The sequence below is a fragment of the Larimichthys crocea genome, chromosome VI, assembly GCF_000972845.2.
Source record: "Larimichthys crocea isolate SSNF chromosome VI, L_crocea_2.0, whole genome shotgun sequence".
NCBI lineage: Eukaryota > Metazoa > Chordata > Actinopteri > Sciaenidae > Larimichthys > Larimichthys crocea.
In genome coordinates this window covers 2,327,456-2,351,045 of record NC_040016.1, presented here as the reverse complement: position 1 = coordinate 2,351,045, position 23,590 = coordinate 2,327,456, and the positions used below count along the sequence as shown (strand labels likewise).

The following is a 23,590-nucleotide window of genomic DNA, read 5'->3' as shown; positions in this document are numbered from 1 at the left end:
TGCTTTAGAATAATTTATTAGGATTTTAAAATTGAAATTATCAGAAAAATAAAACAAGGAAAACAGAAAAGCATTGCTGTAAAGCTTGGCGGGGGACAGCCCAAATCTTTAACTTTAACTCAGCTCATGTAGAGCTACAAGCTCCATCCAAAGCATTGGCCCTTTTCCTTACATCAATACAACAAAAGACATCATTAAAATCAATGTACAAGGGGAACAAGATCTCAAAACAGAAAAATAGAGTTTCTTTTTTTTTCTGAAAATAAGTCTTAATGCCGCAGAATTATCCACACGTCGTCTGCCATTACCAATAATAGTACTATTTTCATTTGTAAGGTAAAAAATAACTTATTGCTTTATTGTAAGTTAAAAAGTTACAGTGTTGGTGTCCAGCAGTAGTTTTATGTCGTGTCCCAGGCGGTCTGACAGAGGAACTACTGGCTGGATCAGGAAGTTTTCTGCTGTGCTGAACATCAAACAGGCTGCAGCAAGAAGGCTGAACAAACAGGCTTCTTGTTTTTGCAAAATGTTGAATTTGTTCCAGCTTTTTGACTTTTCCTGCCAGCCAGTGTCGTCTGTACTGAGGTCCCGCATCAGAGCCGACTGGGAGCGAGACCCTGTTCCATTTCTGGTTCCCTGCCCAAACCCCCTCTGTTCACTACACGGAGCAGCAACTGTATATAAACAATAATATGTCGGATCCAGAGGAGCACAAATTTATTCAAACTAAATATGCAATGGGAGGGAGGCAGGGGGGAGGAGCAGATGAGCCAAAATGGAACAGGGTGATCTTTTTTTTTCTTTTTTTTTCAGTACCAAAAAAAATGGCAATCGAAATGCTCCTTCGTTGCCAAAAGTAGTTCCATATTACACCTTGATGTATGCGCACAAACACTCACTCACACACACTCAGACGCAATCACATGCACCTTCAATAGTGATAAGAGGACAGAACATGATTGTGATGTTTTCTACAATTGCTTCTCTGAGAATGTCCTTCATTTTGTTTTTCACGGCGGAGAACACCGCATAAAAGAATTTTTAAAAAAGAAAACAATAAACAAAAAAAACATTAAGAAGTGAATCGCGCAAAAAAATATATATAACATTTTCAAAAAAGAGGAAGTCAAGTCAACCGCCGACCCCGTGAACCCCTGATTTCTCCTGTTTAAGGTTGTGAATCTTCCGTAGTCCATCATCTCAAATCTGTAGTAGTAGTTTTTCATGAAGATGCAAGAAATCTGGTTCATCGTGGTGTTAAAAATGATAGAGACAACGTTGCTTTTTCAAGAAGCAAAGCAAAAACAAAGTGATGACTTTGTAACAGAACTGTTGTTTGACTGAACGAATATGCCAAACAAACTCCTGGAAGTTTGATTTATTAACAGCTAATGACGACAGCGCTGCGCTGAAGCGCCGCTGGAGCGGACTGGCCAACAACGTACACATATACTATATGTGTACTGATAAAAGTAGTGAGATGACCGCACGTAGTAGTAGATGACATCCAGTCAAATTGCTGTTAACCCTTTCCAAACCAACCAATGACATGCCAGTCGGTTGAGTACCCCCCCTCCCCCCACCCCCGTTTACCCCAACATTTATGTACAATATCTTACAGGAAGACATAAAAACATTGCTTTAAAACCAATTACAGAATAAAATACCTTACAGATTATCATTATTATGTCAATATTAATAACAATATTACAAAGGTTTTGTTTTTAAAGACTACCAAAATATACATTTTAGTTGTTGTTTTTTTTTTTTCCATGTTTCCGTGATGCTCAAGTTAAAAAACAGACTTTGTTGAATTTGTTCTTCCTTTGTTAAAAATGGTTTTCAGACAAAGACCCAACTCGCACGCCTTTTCTCGCTCTGTTCACGTCGGTAACAGCTTTGAAGGATTTCATGATGAAATAACATATCACATTGAAATAAAATAATAATAAAAAAAAAAACTCAAAAGAGTCCTCTGTTTCTTTGTCAAAGATGACAAATGTTTCCTCAGAGTTGTTTTTTTTTTGTGGTTTTTTTTTTGTTTTGTTTTTTTTGCAGTTTTCTTTTCTCAGCTTCAAAAGAAAATAATGGATAACAGAGGGTGGGGAGGGGGGATCTAGTTATTAGACTACATGAGGACAAAAGAGGAGAGAGGGGGACGTTATGTTGAAGTGAGATTAGTACAGCAAAACAGAGTTCAGGATTTAAAAAGATATTCAGTCGGTGGGTGGAGCCACAGGGAGCCGGGAGAGCCCGGTAGAGCCTGTAGCGGGCCAATCAGGTTTGTGCCATCAGTGGGCAGCCAGCATTTTGATTGGCTCATCAGCAGAAGAGAAGCCCTCCCGTCTTCAGTGACCTGAGTCTTCTCAGTGGTAGCCATTAGTGAACGCAGTAGCAATCAGAGGGCCCTGAGGACACATAGACAACAGTGGATACGGACTCTATTAGGTTTGTGAGTAATGCATGCTTCCATGCATGTATTCAAATGTGTGTGTGTGTGTGTGTCAAAAGAAGGGTGTGACCTACCCCTAAACCATGGCCGAACCCTGTGCTGGGGGCGGGGCTAGCGGCGCTGATGTAGCTGCTGACTCCTGAGTCCTGATTGGCTGCAGCATACAGATCAGCCATTGGTCCAGGGCTGCTAGTTCCCAGGAAACCAGCTGTGCGTGAAGGGGTGGAGCCTGAGAGACAGAAGAGAGTCAGGATTCAGCACCAGAGGGCTTCACACACACACACACACACACACACACACACACACAGATCTAAAAATATTGCTTTATTTGTCCAAGCAGGACATTGTACACACACTGTACCTAAGGCAACCATACAAGTATACGCACAAGTACACACATTCTTTATCTAACGCACACACACACACACACACACACACACACACACACACACACACACATACCTCTAACTACTGCTGCTGCGGCGGCTGCTGCCATTGGTCCATATGCAGTCAGGGGAATGGCTGAAGGTTACAAAAAGACGACAGTTATTGTGAATCTCATTTCAGATCATGTGCGACAATCTACAGCTCAGTGTCGGCTGACTTGACATCAGCTCAAACACATCCAACTATTGGACAAATCCATGAAACACACCGCCTCCGATAAAAACAGGGTCATGCTCTTTAAATGTGAAACAAAATGATGCTCATGGCAAAAACAAGGAGGACGACGATTCCAGGTAAAGAGCCAAGTACAACAAGAGCCACTAGATGGCAGTGCAAAGAGCTGCAGGAGCTGCTTGTAGATGCAGGGGCCGCATTCACAAAACATCCTAAGGGTTAGTAGTGCTAACTAGTGGCTCCTTACTGCGGTCAGTTAACAGCTTTAGTAGAAACTCTTAAAAAAAAGTGTCAGTCCAAACTAAATCAGAGTTTTAGCACCAAAAGTCTCTGAGAGAAGTTACAGGCAGTTCAATAGACTCAGAATTAGCTGCTAATTTAACTTCTAATTTAATTACATTTTTAGTCTAGACTATTAATCTTAAAATTTAATTGCATTTTTCATTTCATTTTTAGCTCTCCCCTTCTTGTATCTTAGTTCTCCCAGTAAAAGTTTGTCTAGGAACTTTTAGCGCCATGCAGGAGGATTCCTAGTGACACTATGTGAATACAGCCACAGGATTCAGACAGAAAGATTATTGTAAAGGACCACACACTCCACAACAGCTGAAAAAACATTTGACTGGAAGAATTGCAGGAAGCTATGAAGCGTCTTGTAATATTTGCAAAATGGTTCATTGTTCTAGTAAACAACCTGACTATTCTCATCAAAGGAATAGTCCGGTTATGTCAAACTTAAAGGACAAGTTTGACACTTGGGGAAACTTTTCAGTTTCACTCGACTCTGCTGCTGAACAGCTTTTATTTTTCTCTCGGTGAGAAGCCACTGACCTGCCAGCTCAGGGGGATGGGATGATGTCAGGAGGGGGGTCCTCTCTAAATGGAATTCTAGAAACAGAGAAGGTCAAGAGAGAGAGAGAGAGAGCGCTTTGTAAATACAGTCACCAAACTACAAAGCCACATACACAGAGACATTTAGCCACGGCAGAAGGCCAACATGGACGCAGAAAGGACTGGCAGGAAGGTCGGAGCAACGGAAAAGGAGGGGCGATACAGCCAAATGAAAGGGGGTTACATAAGCAGATAAAATAAACAGAATATAAAGGGCAAAACAGGCAAATGATGTACAGGGCGTAAAGAGGTTTTGGAAATATAATTTCAAAGTCAAACTCTCTACAGGCAGCAACTCTGCTGAATTTGTTGTACAATATATGTGGATGTGATTAAAAGAAAGAGATCCATCCATATGGCTCTTGTAGTTTGTACATTTCATGACTCCAGGCATGTCACAGCTGAATCGACTACATGATACAGCCTCCTTTAACCTTTCTTCCTTTCCCTCTAAGACCTAGATATATAAGGACCTACCTGGGAATTGATAAGTGTAACCAGGAGCAATTCCAGAGTAACTGCGGCTGGTGTAAGTAGTAGTCTGGAAGCCCGGGTATCCTGTTAGGAAAAGAAAATAATCGTAAGTTTAATTAACTCGGCTAACTTAAAAGACATACACACACAAATCTTATATAACCCATAGAGACACCAAAAACATCAGAATGTAGAGCAATACATTCGGTGCTCAATAAGAAACTGCTCGCTTTTCAGCATATGCTCTGGTTATTGATACGCAGGCATTCATTTTGATTCAATACATCTGATGTGTGATGCCTAACTAACCAGTCTCCTATCAGCTATTTCCCCAAATATTCAATGACATATAATCATCCTTATATTTTATAAACATTTGACCAATTTCATGAAAAAACTACCAAGCATAGTCATTATTAAGTACATATTACTGCTTGGGTGTATTGGTCCTCTTTGTCTCTTTAAGGGTGTAGCATCTAGTGATGTAGTTGCTGACTGCCACCCTCTTCCTTCACCTTCTTCTTCCTTGTATAAAGGAGAATTTACGGTGGTTGCAAAATGAGCCTTATCTCTAACCGTGTTTAGCTGGTCCATTCTTAAATACTATAGACACATAGCAGTGCTACATGGTGTTCTTTGTGCAAGAGGACCTACTGTGTCTGCAGATATGAAAGGCACATTTAAGGTAACAGTGCCATAATGATTCTTTAGGTAATTACGCATTAGTGAAAACATAGTTATGCATATTATATTCCATTTCTACCGTTTTGCAACATTATCAGAGATGAAGGTCATCAAAGAGGACTTACAAGCAAGCCAGACCTAATGAGTAATCTACAGACACCACAGTGCAGTACAAAGTGTCCAGCAGAGGGAACCAAACAACCACATATGTAGCTCTCAGATTGTTTTGTTTTTTTCTCAATGAGGACACTTTCAAACGAGATTTTACTCGAGTGTGTGTGGAGCGTTATTGCCCTTCAGCCTGTGACCTCTAAATTTCTGACACATCATCGTTTTAATTACCGGAGATGTGCACGTGACAATCAGCTCAGTGGAAAGATGTCAACCACAGAACGATGCCAGTTTCAGTTTGAGTCAACTGGATTTTCTTTTCTTCAGCATTTCATGGGTGAAATCAGGAAAAATGGCATGAAGGGAGCTATTGAGGAGTGATTTCATATCGCAGCATAAAGAGCTCTAAACGAGTCTAGACTAAGACTCATATTAAATTCAAAAGGTTTAAATGGTGACAGGTGTGAGAATCGTGTCTGGTTCAGCGAGTTGCTACATTCAAACCGACATTAAACGGCAATAACTCAAACTCTTCGATTATATGTGTGAAATGTCCTTTTAATGTATATGGCTAAATATGTTACTAAAGATATATTTGATAAAACTGTTATTAAAATGTCAGTGTTTATGTTGTCTTAAGCTTCTGCTCTAAACCACTGCTTATATACTAAGCCTTTTAGGAGGCTTCTCAGTGATTGGTAGATTTTCTATGTGTATATGTACATACACTGTATTTGATTTTGGTACAATGTATGTTACGGGTATATTTGATTTTGGATCTTACCCAGCATGCCGATTCCCAGCATGAAGGCGTCCATCCCATAGGGCATCACTCTGGAGCGGCCTCTGGCTGAGCCCGTCGGCGTCATGACCTCCTTGGGCTGGGCTTTCTTACACTCGACCTAAGGCACAGGAAACCAGCGTTCATTAATAAATTCAGTTAAAATAGTAACATAATGACACAACTGCACAGCTGAACATTAGACACCTGAAATATGTTACTGCTGACATGCATACCATTTTGTTGTTGATCTCATGGAAGTGGATCTCGCACACTTTTTCCACGACATCTTCGTTCTCAAAGGTAACAAAGCCAAAGCCTGGAAGACACAAACACAGACACTTATTCCAACACTTGACCCCCACGATTGCTCGTGTTTGCGCTATCCTGTGGAAGATGTGTGTAGCGGAAACCCCACGACCCTAGATCTCAGCAATTATCCGGATTAAAACATTTTAAAGCACTTTCCTTTGCAAAAGTTCTCCACAAAGAGTATATTTCCATAAACATTTGACCAGATTCAATAAAAACAAGTAACCTATGAGTGGATATAATACAACAAGGAGCTGACGCAGCAGAACAACCCTCTTGTGGCTTGTCTGTCAATCAGCTGTTGGCATCATGGTGGGGCAGCTTCGGGGCGTGGTTCACCAAAAACTGCACCCAGATTTACTGTCTTCTACTAATTATCGCACCCAGTCTCTCCACCTCCACCCTGCTCTTTTCTCTTCTCCCCCTTCCCTCACTTGTCTCATTAAGCTACATCCCGGGCTGTAACCATCCTGACCCTGTATCACGACCCTCAGCGGGTGCTGCACTTCTGACTCGTTACAAGAGGACAGAGATAAATGAAACGAGGTGAGGCGAGAGAGCAGTTGGATCTGGAAAAAAATTCAGCTTTTTTCCCCCTGTGGACACTCACCCAGTGACTCTATCACGCTGTTATCCCTTTCATTTACGAGGACATGTTTGTAGGTGTCCTCACTTAGTGTGTCGACACCTATTAACATAATGTGTGTGTGTGTGTGTGTATCATAACTGTCCGGACGTACCTCTGTGTCTGTTGGTTGTTTTGTCAAACATAAGCATGGCATCATCGACCTGTAAGAACAAAGCAAAGAATAGATGAGCTTTGACATATTAACACACACCCACACACACACACACACCCACACACCCACACACACACACATCATTACACAGCATGGGGTGCCATTGTCCCTCTTTAGCACTGGAGTAAGAGGGGAAAACAGATGGAGAGGGTGGAGGGGAGAGAGAGGGAGGGGTGACAGGTGACAAAGGAGAAAAGAAAAAGAAAGAATGAGAGGGAGAGAAAGGAAGAGAGCAATGGGGAAATGAGGGAGGGAGGGAGGGAGGAGGAGGGAGGGTGCTGTATAAAAATAAAATGAAACACAATCTATCAAGGTGAAAAAGAAGTGAACGCTCTCCGTTCACGAGGCGCTGGAGGAAATTCTTTCCCATTCTTTGCTCTGCCTGTCTTTCTCCTGAGTTCTCACAAACGGCTCTCTCTCTCTCTCCCTCTCTCTCTCTCTGCCTCTTTTTTTCTTCCCTCCTTTCATTCGTTCACCCTCGCTGTCTTTCTTTCCCCTTCTCCACAAAGTTTACTATTCCCATGGAGATCCTGTAAAGAATTTCAATTAGAAGAACTGCCCCCCACCCCAACTAATTTCAATGAATAGAATGGAGAGACGAGAGAAAAAAAGAGAATCGGCGCAAGCATGTGACAGAAATGGAGAAAAAGGGTGACAAATAATGGGGAGGGGGTGGGTGGTGGTGGTGGTGAGAGAAAAACATAAAGTTTTGATGGAGGACAGAAAATCTGTCAACTAACATTTCGGATCAGAGAGTGTAGAACAAAGTGAACCGGGGTCTTTGTCAACACACTCTCCTTTTATTCTCCTTCTCCCTCCACTTTCCTTTTTGCACTCACTCCACTGCCCTATTCATATTCCTCCTCCTCCTCCTCCTCCTCCCCCCTTTTCACCCTCTATCCTCCCTCCCTCTCTCACTTGTCCTTCACTGGCAGGAAAGTTAGCAGCTTCTGCTCGAGCTCTGACGGCATGAGCAGGGAGAGAGAGAGAGAGAGAAAAGGGAAGCCGAGGCCTGGGATGGCTGTGTTTGTGTTCTCTGACGTTAAACCGAGAAAAAAAATATGTATTTATATGTAATGCGACAACAGTCACAAAAATCTGCAACGCAGCGTGCTTACGACACATGGAGACACATGTGGGAGTATGACTACACGGCTATTTTCATTAGGCAGCAAGCACTGAAACTCAAACCAGTGTAACATGAGTGGCAGAGGCCTCTGGATGACTAGGCCATCCGATTTCTAACCTTTACTTCAGATGAAAAACACATCCATGTCTTCTGGTGTGATTGAGATTGTGTCTGTGCCTATAAAAGTGAGAGATTTGGGGATTTTCCTTGCTAAATGATGAATATGGACAGGATCAAGGTTGCTTCTACAAACCCCCCCCCTGACCTTTTCAACTCCCATCCTTGACATATAGCTTGGACACACACAGAGAGTTACCCCTCCTCTTTCTGTCCTTCATTCACTTTTTATCCCCACCACCCTCCCCACCTCCCCTCTTCTCCTCCTCTTGCCTTCTTCCACCCTTTCCGGTCATCCAAACTCAATGACACAGCAGAGAGCCCGGGGAACAGGACAGTAAGTAGACAGCTGCAAGCCAACATGTTATCATAAGAGTAGAGTTACATGCACAGCTAGCCCTCCTGTTAGCATTAGCAACATCTATTCTGGAAGAGATGACCGATGGTTAGCATTACCAGTGTGAGGAGCCTTTAAGCTGTGCAGGGCCAAATTTGAAGCCAGGAAAGAGATAATATGCCGTGCAGTCATGATAATATGGCTCATCTAATTGTCCTCTATTGGAATATAATGGTGTGATGACTTGAGAACTATTCTATCACGTGTGTGAACTTATGCTGTGGTCACACACCAGCCCCTTGCCCTTGCCAAAACCAATAAGAAGATGATCTCCGATGTCCACTGCCCAGGGTGCTGTAAGACAATCTGATTGGATAGCTGTGGGGGTCTGAGATTGGCTTAGCGGCGGCTCAGTCGCTAACTAGTCAGCATGCATGCAGAGAGTGAAGAAAAGTTAAAGGTCATATTCTCATGAAGTTCTGACACTCTCAGATGTACGGAAACAAGGGTCGACTGTGATCAAGCGCAGTGCAGCATTGAAAATATCCAGTTTTTAGTGAAGCGTGCAGCTATTGTCTGAAGAACAAGCGTTTGCTGACAAGTCCATTACACTATTTGCGAGATTATGAAAGGTGGCATTCACATTTTTTCCCCTTCTGTCTCCTCACATCTCCCTCTTTCATTCTCTCCTCTCTCCCTCTCTCTCCCTCTCCAGCCATCTCTCTCTAAACAGGCCAGCAGACAAAGTGTTCAGTCAAGCCTCCTAATCGCCAGCTCACATGGGTGAGTGGAGTCCCAACTTTTCCCGTCTGCCCTGTCCATGCTGCATTTTTCATCTTATCCACTCCTTCCTTTGCTTACTGCTGTGTGCTATTCGCTCATTTGATTTCAGAAGAGTTTCAAAAAAAAAAGGGGGGTTGGGATGGTTTAACGGTAGTTTTCCATGTAAGGTATTTTCAGGAATGCAGTGCAGAGAGGCTGGATGGAAAGCATGAAAACAGGGATTTCCCTTGGATTAAACATAATTGACTGTATGGCCAAAATCCCTGAAATGCTAATCATCAAATCACCTAACTGCAACACACAGGCTCTGCGTTCAGCCTTCGCCAAAAAAGAAAGGAGGTGTTCTCAACTCTCCACCAGGTTGTGTGGGGGGGGGGTTACAAGACCTTCGCCTCAGGATTCAGACTTATTTCTCACACAAACATGACTGCTGTAGTCTTATTAGCCTAGAGGACATTCAGCAACAGGAGCTCAGAATTGTTCAGTTGGGAAACCACACATTAACATGCACCTTAGACTCTTCGGTTTGGTCCAAAACGCCGTGTCAACTGAGCAGTCCAGTCTAATAAAGTTTGTGTAGGTGTGCTTTCAGAAGCATACTCCAAAAAAATAAGCGGCGGCACGTATCAAAGAGTTGCAGAAAATGCATAGTGCATTCTGTGTTTTCCTTTGCGAGGCGGTGCCACAGTATGAAAATAAACAGGACACTGAGTTCTGCTCCATCCTAACCTGCACCTTGTAACCAGGCTCAGATAATAAACAAGAAATACCTCCCGCTCAGCAGGAATGCACTGTGGGATTGGCGCTATCCTTGATGCAGCTTTGGTCTCACGTGTCCAAACAGTCCAAATATTCCCTCATCCTGCGGAGGGAGTGTTGTCTTAGATATGAGTGTCTGTGATCACCAGGGAGAAGTGATTCGGCACAGAGCTGCCATTTTATAGAACACGGTGAAGAAGCATGACACATGTCACAATGTGCACCTTACAATGAGTTAAACTATGTGACAGTCTCACATGTAATCCAGGTCGACCAGGATCCGCGAGCCGGAATTAAATGACATTTAAATTTGAACTAGCACCTGAAATATGCTAATACCCCAAACATGAGTCAGAGGCCAACTGAGAGAAAACACAGCCAGACACAAGGCAGAAGGAGATTCGTGCTGTTAATTTCTTCCAAGCCATTAGGTCTACATCCTGAAGCGATGTTCATTTTCAGACTCCTTCCTGATCACCAACAGCAGAACCACACGCTTAATGTGTGTGACGACTGGATCACTGGCTTGTGAGTCTTACAGTCTGTGCAAATGTATGCAAGCTCGCCTCCCTCCTTGGCGACAGTGATGCCACTGTCACACTCATGCACGCACACACACACACGCACACACCCCTCTTTCCATTCATGCAAATACACACTTCTTACACATTTTTTAAAGGAAACAAAACACTGGATTACAACAGGACAATGGGTGAAAGCAGGTCACCACGGCAACAAGCTGAGAGGGACTGAAGCAGGGTGTGTGTATGTGGAATGGGAGGGGAGGTGGTGTCTGAGGTACTGATTTTGGGTAAGGTGGGGGGGGGTTTACAGGAGCAGCTGTTGCATGTGATTAGTTAATAGTGAAGAACCTGAACTCTACTCAATCACACTCCGAAACCACCCAAAGTAGTAGTTACCTTAAAAAGTGAGCCAACATTTCAAACATGATGGATACTTTGATACTTTGGCCCATCAGATGCTGTTTTTCCCTTTCACAGTCACTTTTCCTCCTCACTATCTCAACATTCCTCCTTTTCTCTGCCCTTCAACCCCTTCCGAGTTCCCCTCACTCTCTCTCCATGGGGGGTTGCTCCTTCCCTTTCAGTCCCCCGCCATCTCCCTCTCCTCTTCCCCCCTCCTCTCTGCTGCTTTTTTTTTCTTCCTCCCTCTCCCCGGCCACTCATCTGTCTCCACAGCATGTGTTTGCCTTTCACCAAATTTCATTCAAAGGAGCTGAGCAGGACAAATGTAGAAGCCAAAAACACTAAGATGTGATCGGAAAAGAGCAAAACAGCTAACAAAAGAGATAAACTAACAAACTAACTAATACTGTGGCTGACAGAGCAAACCATCAATGACTGCACAGCATCTTCCTTTTTTCTTTCTTCTAGATCTTTCTCTCTTTCAGTCCTCCCTTTCCCCTTAAACATCTGCTGTTTTTCTCACTACTTCTTTTCTGACATCAGGCCCCCTTTTTTTGCAGTTTTTTGTTGTGCCTTGACTCAAATGAAAAGGGGAAAAGTTGTAAAACAAGAGGAGAAACACAAGTTAAAGCTGAAAGATGTCAAAGGGAGAGGGCCAAAAGATTAATATAATCTATCAAATGTGAACAGTCCATTAGAGCTGCAATTACCAACAAGGGGTAGGCTACTACCTCAGGGGGGTACCTCATGCAGTTGCCCGGGGGTACGTGGAAAGATTGCGAAGTAGCTCAACTAATTTGATCAAACGGAAATCTTGATTCGATTTTAAAAGTGTCCACATATTGAGTCAGCTTTCTCAGCTGAACACCACGAGTTGTGTTAAGAGTGTCTGATCACTACTGTAGTTAGCACGCATGCAGAAAAAACATGAAATGCTTAAAATTAGCTACAAGTTACAGATAATATGATAGATATATATATTTGGTAAATGAAAAATAATGGTTAAATGAGTGAAACAGGTTATGGTAATGGACAAAGAATTGGAATGGTTCATAGTTAAAGAGGAAGGTGGCTGAAATAGGGAATACAAGCTAAAACTAACAGAAAAAATTGGACAGCTAAAAATAAATGATGACTAGTGGAAAAGGTTAACTTATAGTAATGGACAAATAATTGAAAAAGCGAACAATAATGGATAAACAATTTATATTGTTAGCTAAACAGGATTAATAAAGTGTAAATAGTTAACTAATGGACAAATGATTCAAGCTAATAGTGTAAGATGCCCCGCTTCTGTCACACCAGGTGGTAGTACACACACAAACTTCACCAAATTGATCTAATTAATAGATCAGTTATATGAAAACATATTGTTCATGCACCAATGTATCCACCTATATAGAATTATTAGTTAAATAATATCCCATTCAAACTAATTTCACTCGGTAACATGATGTGGGGGGTTGGTGATGAAGGGGTACAGTCAGGAGGGGGAAGAATCTGGAAGACAGGAGCTTATTACAGAGTGTGATGGCTACAAATAGATGCCAGATTTGTGTATAGTTTACCTTTCCGAACTGGTCAAAGTAATGCTTCACATCTTCGATGGTGGTATTGACTGACAGTCCCCCGACAAAGATCTTCTTTGTCCTGGTCACCAGCTAGCAACACAGAAGAAAAAGGCATCGTTTACCACTAATCACATTAGGCAGGGGGTAGATGTTTGTGATAAAGAGACCTGTGTTTGTTGGTGTTTATCTTATCTCAGAGGTTTCTGAAAGCGGAGCATTCAACCTATTTCCTTTCAGTTTAATGTCTGTGACATTCAGGGCTATTTAGGTGTGGGTACAGGTGAATACTGTGTGTAAGAACTCGCTGATGTGTGTGCCAGGACACAGATGAGTGTGTGTGTGTGTGTGTCTGTGTAAGATGTTGGCTTCTGATGGTCGGGGGTTGGGAAGGGTCAGGGTATGAGGTCACGGTGTCAGGATGGACAAGTGGATTGCTGCTTCTCTTTGGTCACTGCCTCTGATTCTAATCCCGGCCAACCAAGTGGTGAGTGATGAGGGGTGACAGATGACATCATCACTGCTCCTCCTGCTTGTTAACCCCTTCAGGGTGCACTCACCTTAGGCTGAGCCCGGCGTGGAAACGCCACCTTTGGGTCGATCTGTAGGAGAGAGATGAGTAAAGATGAGATATAAAGCGGTAACATCAGTGGGGGAAAAAAAACACACTTTTCTAATCTACTGTGGATTTGATTAACTGCGATAGGCCGGCACTACTTTATTACAGATATTTAAAAGGATTCTATTATAAGCAAATGATTGTCGACATTTGCTATAACCATTTGGAGATGCACAGAACCCTCTGCTGTAAGTGTAAACATAATAATTGCATATGGTTTTCCATATTAAAAAGGCACAGTGTGTAACATTTAGTGGCATCTATTGGTAAACTGAATACCACTTGCCCTACCCACCCGTTCCAAGCATGAAAGATAAACTACAGTGGGCGTGAAAATTGCAAAAAACAAGAGTCCGTTCGTAGAAACATGGCGTTTCAACATGGCGGACTGGACAGAGGAGGAGGACCCACTCCCTCTGAAGATATAAAATCCTCATAGCTAAGGTAATAATAATAATATTTCCAAGTTAATATATACAGTTATCATATTTTATTTCTGACAGTAGATCCCCTTGAATGTTACACACTGGACATTTAAAATCCAACATGTGGGATATATCTCTATCTTTACCTTGGCCACAGCATTGTGCCAGCATTGAAAGGCATTCTGATTAAATCAAATAAGCAAATAATTCAGATTTTATATGTTATATTTTATATTTATAGATTTATTTGGTTTACAACAAATTTACAGGATGGTATGGAGCATCTGTTATGTTTCTCAGCTGGGGTTTCTGAGTCCCCAAATAAGAAATTCTTATAAAATTAGGAAACGGTCATGTAGTATTTATGTGTTAAAACAAAGTTAAACATGTTTTTGAGCTGTAAAGGAGGGTTCAGGGTTTCCAGGAACCCAAAAATATATTAAGGTGTTATATTTTTTTAAAAAAAGAAAAAAGAGAACAAATATTTTCCTGTCTCCTCAGAGACTGGGAGGTAGACATCTTCTTACCCAGAACACCAGCTGCTCCTGTTCTTGTTTAAACTTGTGAATTTCGCTCTGGGCCTCAATGACTTATCAAACTGTTAACTAACTAGAATTAGTTACAACACAGAGCCTCTAAGTCAGAACCCATGTGAAGGCCTGCAAGTCCAAAAATAGACCGTATGTTAATCTGCGAGTATGTATAGTAGACCCTTGTTTATGCAAGCCCCAAAAAATCCAAACACACCGGCCAAACAAACAGGCGTAGGGAACAAAATACACAGTGAGACGTGAATATGTACATTTACGAATTGACACAACCAAATGCATCTTAGCCACAAAACTAGAAGGAGCGGGGGCAGTCTGGAATCTAAAATGAGCATTTAATATTCTGAATACATTTCAGATGGATATATATTTTTTAAATCTCACAAATCCAGACAACCTCCATTTTGGATTAGCCAGATTTGACTGCATCCATATTTCTCCCAAGTGGAATGTCTCAGCAGTGGTCAAGGTTACAGATAAAATTAGAAGCAAATGAGTTTTGAATGAGCTGGCCTTTAATAATGCTAAATATGCAAAGCCTGGCCTGGCATTTTAAATTTGTGAGGAATCTCATGTTATTCTCACTCAAGCCAACGAGAGAGATGATTTTAGGTCACAGGACGTTGTAGTGTATTATGGTCTTAGAGTTCCATCTTTGTTCTAATAATTGGATGTGTGAAGCAAAACCCCTTGTGCCTCACGCAGCCGCTATCAGAGGTATTGAATTGATATTGGCAACTAAAAGGAGCCTATCAAATGGCTAGAAATAAGTACTTATGATGTGAATAATACACACAATACAGGGGGAGGGTGTTCATTCAATATTCAGGCAATCCTTTCATCTCTTTCCTGTGATAATGCCCTGCTTCTGATGACAAATCTACAGACAAAAATATCCCACAAGGACCTTTAAGAACCTCAGATTTAACACTGCTTTCGAGAGCACGGCGCTGTGTAACTCAGATGCAGCTGCAGCGTCCTTGGGTGAGATCGCAGAAGGACTTTGCACCTTGAAGTGGGACACAAAGACGAGGAGAGTCATGTCACCTCCAGCTGGTCTGAGCACAAAGACAAAGGTGACAAGGACACGCAAAGCCACCGGCGACTATCGGCAGTGCACCAACAGAGAGCACTCACAAACAATGACAACATTCCTGCATTTCTTACACGATCTGTGCTTAGCGGGCCAAATGTTACATAGATGTGTGTCTTTATGCTGTAGTATTGCCAACACAGTGACTTTTGTACCACCTGCTTTTCATTTGTATAAAAGAGGAGTGCAAAAGACACAAATAATGAAAATGACAAGCACGTATGTAGCCATTTCTGAACACTACATGCCTCAGTGTTTACTCTATGCAGTACTAGCGCTACTGAAAACAACTGTACTTAGGCTGTCTGTGTATATTAAGGGAAAAAAATAAAACAAGCAAAGAATATTAAAGAAAGGAGAGGCTGCAGTGACCTCTGAGGTATAACACGATGACAGAATCACACCAGAAGGCTACGACAACAGGCTGCAATGTACACAGTCATTATGACATACTATACTGTCCTACATTTTCTTGTGAATATATATTTCTCTAACTCAACATAACAGTTCTGGTGTTGTGGAAATTCAGGTAACGTGTCCAGTGTTTCCTCCAAACCGAAAGTGCCTCTGGCGTCCAGGTCTGCCCACTTGCCTTTAACTGTTTTAACAAGACTAGAGGGCAGGTGCTGCCCTGAGGCGATTATGTGGCAGGGAGACAGATCATGAGCAGACAATGACAGCGGTCAAAAAAACACCGCAAACATCTGACACCAAGGCTTCAGTCACGTACAGTGTATACAGTATGTGAGGACGGTACCAACACAAACATCCAACGGCCTCTTTCACTGATTTAACAGCGTGCAGTGATTTTGAAAATCAGTCTCCTCTCTGTGTGTCTTTGTAAGATCCATGTCTTCTTCGGTTCTGCTTGGAAATACTGACATTTTTACATTAGCAGTGGGCAATCACAAAAATCGACATATTTTCTGATATTTTTCTTGAAACTCAATTGGAAAACTAGGACACAATTTTTTTGGCTTATCCAATAAATTGAGGACCATACAAGTCAAGATCGTCGTCACATCGATGCTACAGTCATACAATGTAATTAGAGACATTAAAGAAGACAGTTCCCATGGCACAAACAGTATGGAAAAAAGCAACTAATATATATGTCTTTTGGTATATCTGATCATATTTTCCACCCATATTTAATGTTAAAACACCAATATTTAATAGCTTTTAAATGATCAAGAATTCTTAAAGAACAGCCTAAAATACAGGAGGTTACCAACTAGACTAGGTTAGGCCTAATGCAATATCTGTAGTAGTGCTACTACGGCTACAGTCATGCCATGCTGTTAAAAAAAATCATTCCACTTCAGCAGAATAACAAGAATATATCTAACATGTAATTTCTACATCTGGCTGTACTCAGAGGAAGGCTGTAATAAATGAAAACTAAAGCATCTATCAGACTGGCGGATTAGCCTCGAGGAAGACAGATAGGCCACAAAGCAAAAAGTAAAATGACTTAGCCAGGTCACTGCTAGCAACACTCAGAAATAGCTCTTCAGTGAAAAGTGGCTCCGCCATGTAACCGTCCCAATCAGCAGTGAAAACGTAACCGCTCAAGAATAAGGTTAAAAACCTTTTTAGGAAGAAGAAAAAAAAGGTTGATCTTTCCAGACTGACAAAGAAGAGTTATGACTGAGTGTTCGTGAAATGGTCTGACTAACATCCTGCTTCATGACATCCAACCTCCGCTCAATCTAGGTAGCAAAGTGACGGCAGAGCCTACAATATGATTTAGGTGATTTTGCTTTTTTAAAAAAGACTAGACTAATCTACGACCAATAGTCACCTCACGTGGCCCAGCGCATCCACCAGTGTTACAAACTGGAAAACAAAAATAAAAAATAGAACGTCAAATCAAGGGGGAGAGAGAGAGAGAGAGAGAGAGAGAGAGAGAGAGAGAGAAAATGAGTGTGAAAATGAGAAAGCACAGGGAGAAAGGGAAGGCATTCATTTGGAAAACAGAGTCAGCCCATGAGAAAGTGGGCCTGTCCAGTGTAGCGGTGCAGCGGGGCCGTCCCAGCAGGCAGCCCCTCTGATTTCATTAATTAACAGGACAAAGAGTACAAAACAGATGGGCCCGTAGAGGAACTGGGGCTCCCGTGCTACCCCCACAGGCACACATACACTCATGAGCATCCACATAATGTAGCACAAACATAAACACCAACACATGTACGCAAAGTGACACATACGTGTGATCAAACAGGCAAGAGAACATGAAAAACACTCATACACACACACACACACACACACACACACTAATCCACCTCTTCCAGACTACTGACAACAAGTGTACTGCCATAATGCATATAGACATTATAGCTCTGACACATTTGCCCACCTGCCAAGACTTTCTTGCAACAAAATGGCCATCACCCACACTGATAAAAAGACACCACAGGCTGCCCCATTATGGCAATATAATCAATATAAATTAAACAAAAAGCTATAAACAGAAGAGGAGACAAAAGGAGTTGGCATGTCAATGCATGCACACAGAGTGAGAGGGAGACTTGGTTTGGGCTTAGGCCAGCAGGGTCAATCTGCACAGCTGAACAATGGCACAGTAATTAGTTAACGAAGCTCACTAATGAGGACCCCCCAGCCCAACGCCACCCCTGCCCCTGTAACCCTGGTAAGGCACCTCGCCAGGGTGGTGGTGGTGGTGGTGGGGGTGTGGGGTTGTGCACATGTAGCATGTAGAGAGAGAACTCTGGTTCCACCTTCAGAGCAGGTACAGGCTTCATCCCTGGATCCCAGGCCACGCATGGACCTCGGAAGCCCAATCCAGTTTGTTTCCTTCAATCCGATTAGTTGCTTTTCAGATCTATACTAATTACAGCACGGGAGCTGGGCCTCCTCCCTCTCCCTCTCTCTCTCTCTCTCTTCTCTCGTACACCTTCTCCATCCCCCCCCTTTACCAGTTTTGTCCATGTCAGCATTAACAGTTAATCTCCAGTCAGGAGCGAGGAGCTAGTGCTAGCATCTCCACTCTCCAACAACCAGGTGTTAGACCAGTAGCTGTGGCAGAATGTGGTCCACAGAGGCTGGAGCTAAAATGTGCTCTTAAGCACACGGCTTGTGTTTAATTGGTGTAAAAAAAAATGAAACGAAAACAAAAATATTCTTTATATTTCTTATTTTTGCCATTTCCTTCAATAAAACATGCTTTTCTTTCAAGTAATGTTAGTTCAGGGTTACACTATTGGGGGTTATTTGGGGCAATTACTAACATATCTCTAACGCATCACAGCTGAATACATAATTCACCATCTACCGCGTTACGTATATAGCTTAAGAAATATGTTTTTTATTATAAGAACGACAAAAAAGCACAATAATCCATGGCTCGTTCATGTGCTAACAAATCTGGTGTCACATAGATGACCCTTTGTCTCATCTGAAAACTCTTACGACTGCACCACAAATAATAACACGCCAAAATCTAAAAATCACCCCGCACTAATCCGAGCGAGGAGTGGCAGCATTTCAGAGAATATCTGGCCTCGTCTTTTTTTTTCCCCCTCCGTAACTGGTTCCAGTAAAGTATCTCTCAGAGAAAACAAATAACAGTTGTGTCCTTCTTCTCTGTCCAGGGAAATACAACAGCACACCACAGCCCTAGGGCCATACTCTGCCCCTCAACAGGAAATCTAACCTCCAACCAAAACAACAACCTCTACAGACCTCACTCTAAAAACAACAGACAACCACTGATTTGTTGGGTTTGTATTTTTAGCCACACAGGTATTGACAGTAACTATGGTCTTTCTACGGTATTGGGTCTTTGCTTTCGAAGTGTGGCTAAAAGAATACTGGATGTAACAGGACTGTAAATGTTTAATACCGCACATAACCAGTGGCATGGACCTTGCACCAGTTAGTCTACTTCTCACCCTGTGTGTCCTTACACAGCACCCTGTTGCTCTGTTACATCTCCTTTCATTCACCTTCCTTGTCTTTCTCCTTCCTGCTTCAGGCCTTGCAGTGTCTTTTCTCATAAACCAAAGGCTCAGCATAAAAAGACGAGGAAAAAAAAAAATCAGAGCATCAAATATTCTTCCTCATTCCAGGGAGGAATGTCTTTCTCACACCTCATGCTGATCAAACAATAGTTTTTTTCCCCTCTAACTGTGGAGAGAGAGAGAGAAGGAGGAGGAGAAGAGTCCAGGTGTGAGAAAATATTGGAATCAATAAATATAGAAAATGTTTCAAACGGGACAGGTGTTGGGAATGTAGGAGAGAGGCTGTGCCATAAAGGTACAGTAGTCTCAAAGTGTGTTATAACAAAATAAATTAACCCTTCAAACCCAATCATAATTATTTATAGCCGAAAAATGTGGTAACGGTGTTACCTATCTCTAGAAATTAACCATTTTGCTGCTGCACAACGTTCGCTCATTCTGCACCAGCGTTATTTTATGTCTTCTCGTAGAATTAGGTCGTAAGCAACCAAAAAAAAAAAAAAAAACACAGTCTAAGTCATTGTTGTCTTTAACGATATAGCCCTTGCAAATCTGAGAGATTTGCAAACACACGGAAGAAGAAGAAGAAGGGGAAAATAACCTGGGCTCTTATTTCCAAAATGGAACGACAAAATGGCAACCATACCCCTGTTTAAAACGCCTGGTTGGATAAATGGTACCACGGCATGCTTCCCCCGCAGACTGCTGCCACAACAACCTGAGCAACCAAAGCTGCATTTGAGTGGGGCACATTATTATTGTTTAGCCTTGTGCTGTATTTTGGTTTATAATAGGGCAACGCCTAACCCCACCAGTGGCCTGCCAAGCTGAGCTTCTAAAAATCCTCTGCCTCTAAACTAATGTTCACATCACACACACACACACACGGTCTGGCTCTCAAAGACTGTACCTACTTTTAATAGGTAATATGACTCACTGAGTAACACTTTACAGTTGCTTGGAACTTACTTCCAAGCCAACTGAAAAACAAGGGCAGATTACCAGAAGCAACACTCATTTTGTAATAAAAAAAAATTAAAGCGACTGTACAGAAACATCCAGCTGTGCAATTCAATTCAAATATTTAAAAACTGTGCCTAAGATACAAACACGTGCACAAAATAAGTGTAAAGGTCTGTCATGGCATAGCGTTATCTATGTGTGTGTGTCAGAGCTCTGCTACCCAACCGAGCAGGGTGTCTTAAGTTAATGCAAAATAGCAGAGAAGTTGTTATGGAGACATAAATCCCATCAGGCTGTGCAGTTACAGCACTGTCTCCTGTGGCTGGCGTCACCCCCGGCAACAGGCTTGCTCCAACAACTAACCAACTCTACCTTTCTCCACCCCTTGGGCTCCGCTGCCTTTCTGTGCCACCAATTTTCACTCTCAAGTGATCATATTGTGTGTGTGTGTGTGTGTGTGTGTGTGTGTGTGTGTGTGTGTGTGTGGTTAGAAAAGGCAACAAACTGACAAAGACACACCCAGTCACTCAACTTACATGACCAAGACAGCAACATTCACACCTTCATAGATATTTAAATCTGAGTCAGCAGTCACCAAACTACAAACCGCAGGGATTCACCCACAATTCATGCAGCTGTCCTCTGTAAAGACATGATGTAACTGAACACAAACATATTGTGTGCCCTGAACTCTACACTATGACTGATTTGTCCCATTTACCCACATTTGAATCTTCATGTGCCTGTAGCGTAGGAGGGGAAATCACAGAGAAACTCCTTCATGTGCCTGTAGCGTAGGAGGGGAAATCACAGAGAAACTCCCAATCACAGCGGTTATTTAACCTCAGCACCAATATATAAATTTATAAAAACTCACAAGACTTCTCCACTCTGACATCAAGTTTGGGAGCCACAACTTGTTCACAACATCCCCTTAAAACTTTTTCTTCTTAAAAAAAAAAAAAAAAAAAAAAAAAAAAAAAAAAGAGGGGGGTGGGGGGGCTGTTATTTTCTATGAAGAAAAAAAAAAACTTGTAAGCTCCCTGCATAAACCCTCTCAGGGTTTTGCAAGGGGCTCCTACCCCATTCAGGTCCCCAGGTAACCATGGCAATGAAGACCAAGAAAGAACGCTTTCATGTTGGCGCCCTGAACCGGGATTTGGAGGGGGAAATGAGCAGAGAGAGGAGGAGGAGGAGAAGGAGGAGGGTGGGTAGAGGGGCTACTCCAAAAACGTACTCCTCAACTTTACAAGCCATACGGTGCGAGGCAAAAAGCACTGAGGAAAGGGGTGGAAGAAAACATACTACACAAACTCCGAAAAGTTATCCAGGACAGTCACTGGAAGCATCCAGATCCACGAAGGCACAAACTCACCGTTTTGGAATCCAACTCGTGTCTGTTTTGCGCCAAAACCTTTTCCACACCGGCTTGTTCTGCGTATGTTACGAACCCAAACCCCCTGCAAGCAAATGGGAAAACACACAGAAATAAAAATAAAAAAAATAAAATAAAATAAGATGCAAATGCAAAACTCACGTCACTTTAAAAACAAGTCTCATGGAAAAGCATGGAAGAGCATGAGGCATCCAGTGATAGGACGGCGGAGCGCACACGCCTCCTTCTTACCTCGACCGCTTGGTAACGGGATCCCGCATCACCATACACTCCTTCACCTCGCCAAATTTACAGAAGTACTCCTTTAAGCCCTCTGCAAAGACAGCAAAGGACGAACACACAGTTAAGAAAAAAAACAAAAACAAAAACAAAACACGCATCAACACACCAGACATGACTTTCCCCTACAGGCCACCGTTGGGGTGATGTGCAAAGTGGCTGGAGAGAGACAATGGGGGTCGGGCGGACCACGTTGTGTTTGTGTCCCTCCAGTCATCCAGAGATTGCACACGGGGGCTATATAGCCATTCAGCATAATAGCCCATTAGGCCCTGCGGACCACAAACAAAGCTACACTTGGTGACGATCGCTGTTTTGACACAGCAGCAGCGGCGGCGGCGGCGGCAGCAGCGGGATAATAACACGGGCCATCGCAACAAGAATAAACTGTATTCACGCACCAGCCTGCGCTCACGGCTCTTAAAATAAATGAATGGATGCAACCATACGGAAAGAGTGGCCGTCGACGTGAGCCCAACTTGTGCTTTAACGCGCAATAATCGATCTACTCTTACTATAAATGACCTTCTGCGCAGGAGGAGAGAGGAAAAAAAAAAAGAGGCAAAGACAAAGTCGTTCAATGTGCATGCATTTCCCGTGTTAATCTCCCTGCGCCTCGGCAAGTCTAAATCCTAAGAGCTGATCCTTGTTGAACAGGAGGCTTTGATTGAACAATTTGCAGCATTTCTCCTTAACTCCAGGAAGCCCATCGCTGTGTGGATGTGTTGGACCTAATTGTGTAAACAAGAGGCTTTCATTGAGACTTATTAAAGTAGCGTGCGGGACAGCTCACCTTGTGTTGTCTGCCAACTCAGACCCCCGATGAACATTTTGCTGAATGAGAGAAATACAAAGCCGTAAGTCACAGAGAATAACACGCGTCTTTCACAGCACATTTGTTTTGTTTTTGGAAACTGCTATGAATTATGTGAATATAGCATCAATAAAGTAAAGAAGAAAAGCATCGGCCATGTTGCGAAGTCACCAATCGGCCAGTCAGGGCCGTTATAATCCCCTAGAGGAGGAGGAGGAGGAGAAAAAAAAAAAAGGAGAGGATTTTCCAGATGATGGAGGAGAAGTTGCAAATGTGGCCTTGTGGAGGAAAAGAGGAATAAACAAACAAGAAGAGAAAGAGAGGAAAACAGGCGGAAAGCAGCGGCGCGTCTGTGTCTCCTCCGCTGAGTGGATCCATCCCACACACACACACACACACACACACACACACGCACGCACACAGCGTGCTTGTCTTTTGTCTCGGCGCGGCTCCACTCCCGCACTGAACTCAACTAAAGTCCAAGGTGAACTCAAACCGGGGCCGAGAGGCGAGCAAAAAGGCAAAGCGGGCGGGCTGAGGCTGTTACCAGGGGTCGTGGGGGGAGTTGTCCGTGCTGGAGGACAGGCTGCTCTGGCTCCCTTCCGTATCCATTCTGCTCTCCGCTGGTATATTCCCGCACTGTGAGGCGAGGAGAGGCAGTGAAGCTCCACTGCTGCTGCTGCTCCAGACTCAGGGGCGGGCAACCGAGGGAGGGAGGGAGGAGA

At 42.9% G+C, this 23,590-nt stretch overlaps 1 protein-coding gene across 2 annotated transcripts; it reads right to left on the bottom strand.

Moving 5' to 3' along the window:
• Positions 1-23,590, bottom strand: LOC104921056 (RNA-binding protein Musashi homolog 1). Of its 2 annotated transcripts, none has more exons than XM_010733488.3 (14): positions 23,413-23,590; positions 22,845-22,885; positions 22,004-22,085; positions 21,752-21,836; positions 13,306-13,347; positions 12,746-12,838; positions 7,067-7,115; positions 6,251-6,333; positions 6,018-6,135; positions 4,442-4,522; positions 3,905-3,961; positions 2,915-2,974; positions 2,527-2,681; positions 1-2,441 (listed from the first exon to the last, which is right to left on the bottom strand). In XM_010733488.3, the coding sequence occupies exons 1-14, from the start codon at positions 23,475-23,477 to the stop codon at positions 2,367-2,369; spliced, it is 1,086 nt and encodes a 361-aa protein (XP_010731790.1). In that variant the 5' UTR covers positions 23,478-23,590; the 3' UTR covers positions 1-2,366. The 2 variants fall into 2 exon arrangements, with proteins under 2 accessions (XP_010731790.1, XP_010731791.1); XM_010733489.3 differs by having other exon boundaries at positions 1-2,408; positions 23,413-23,588.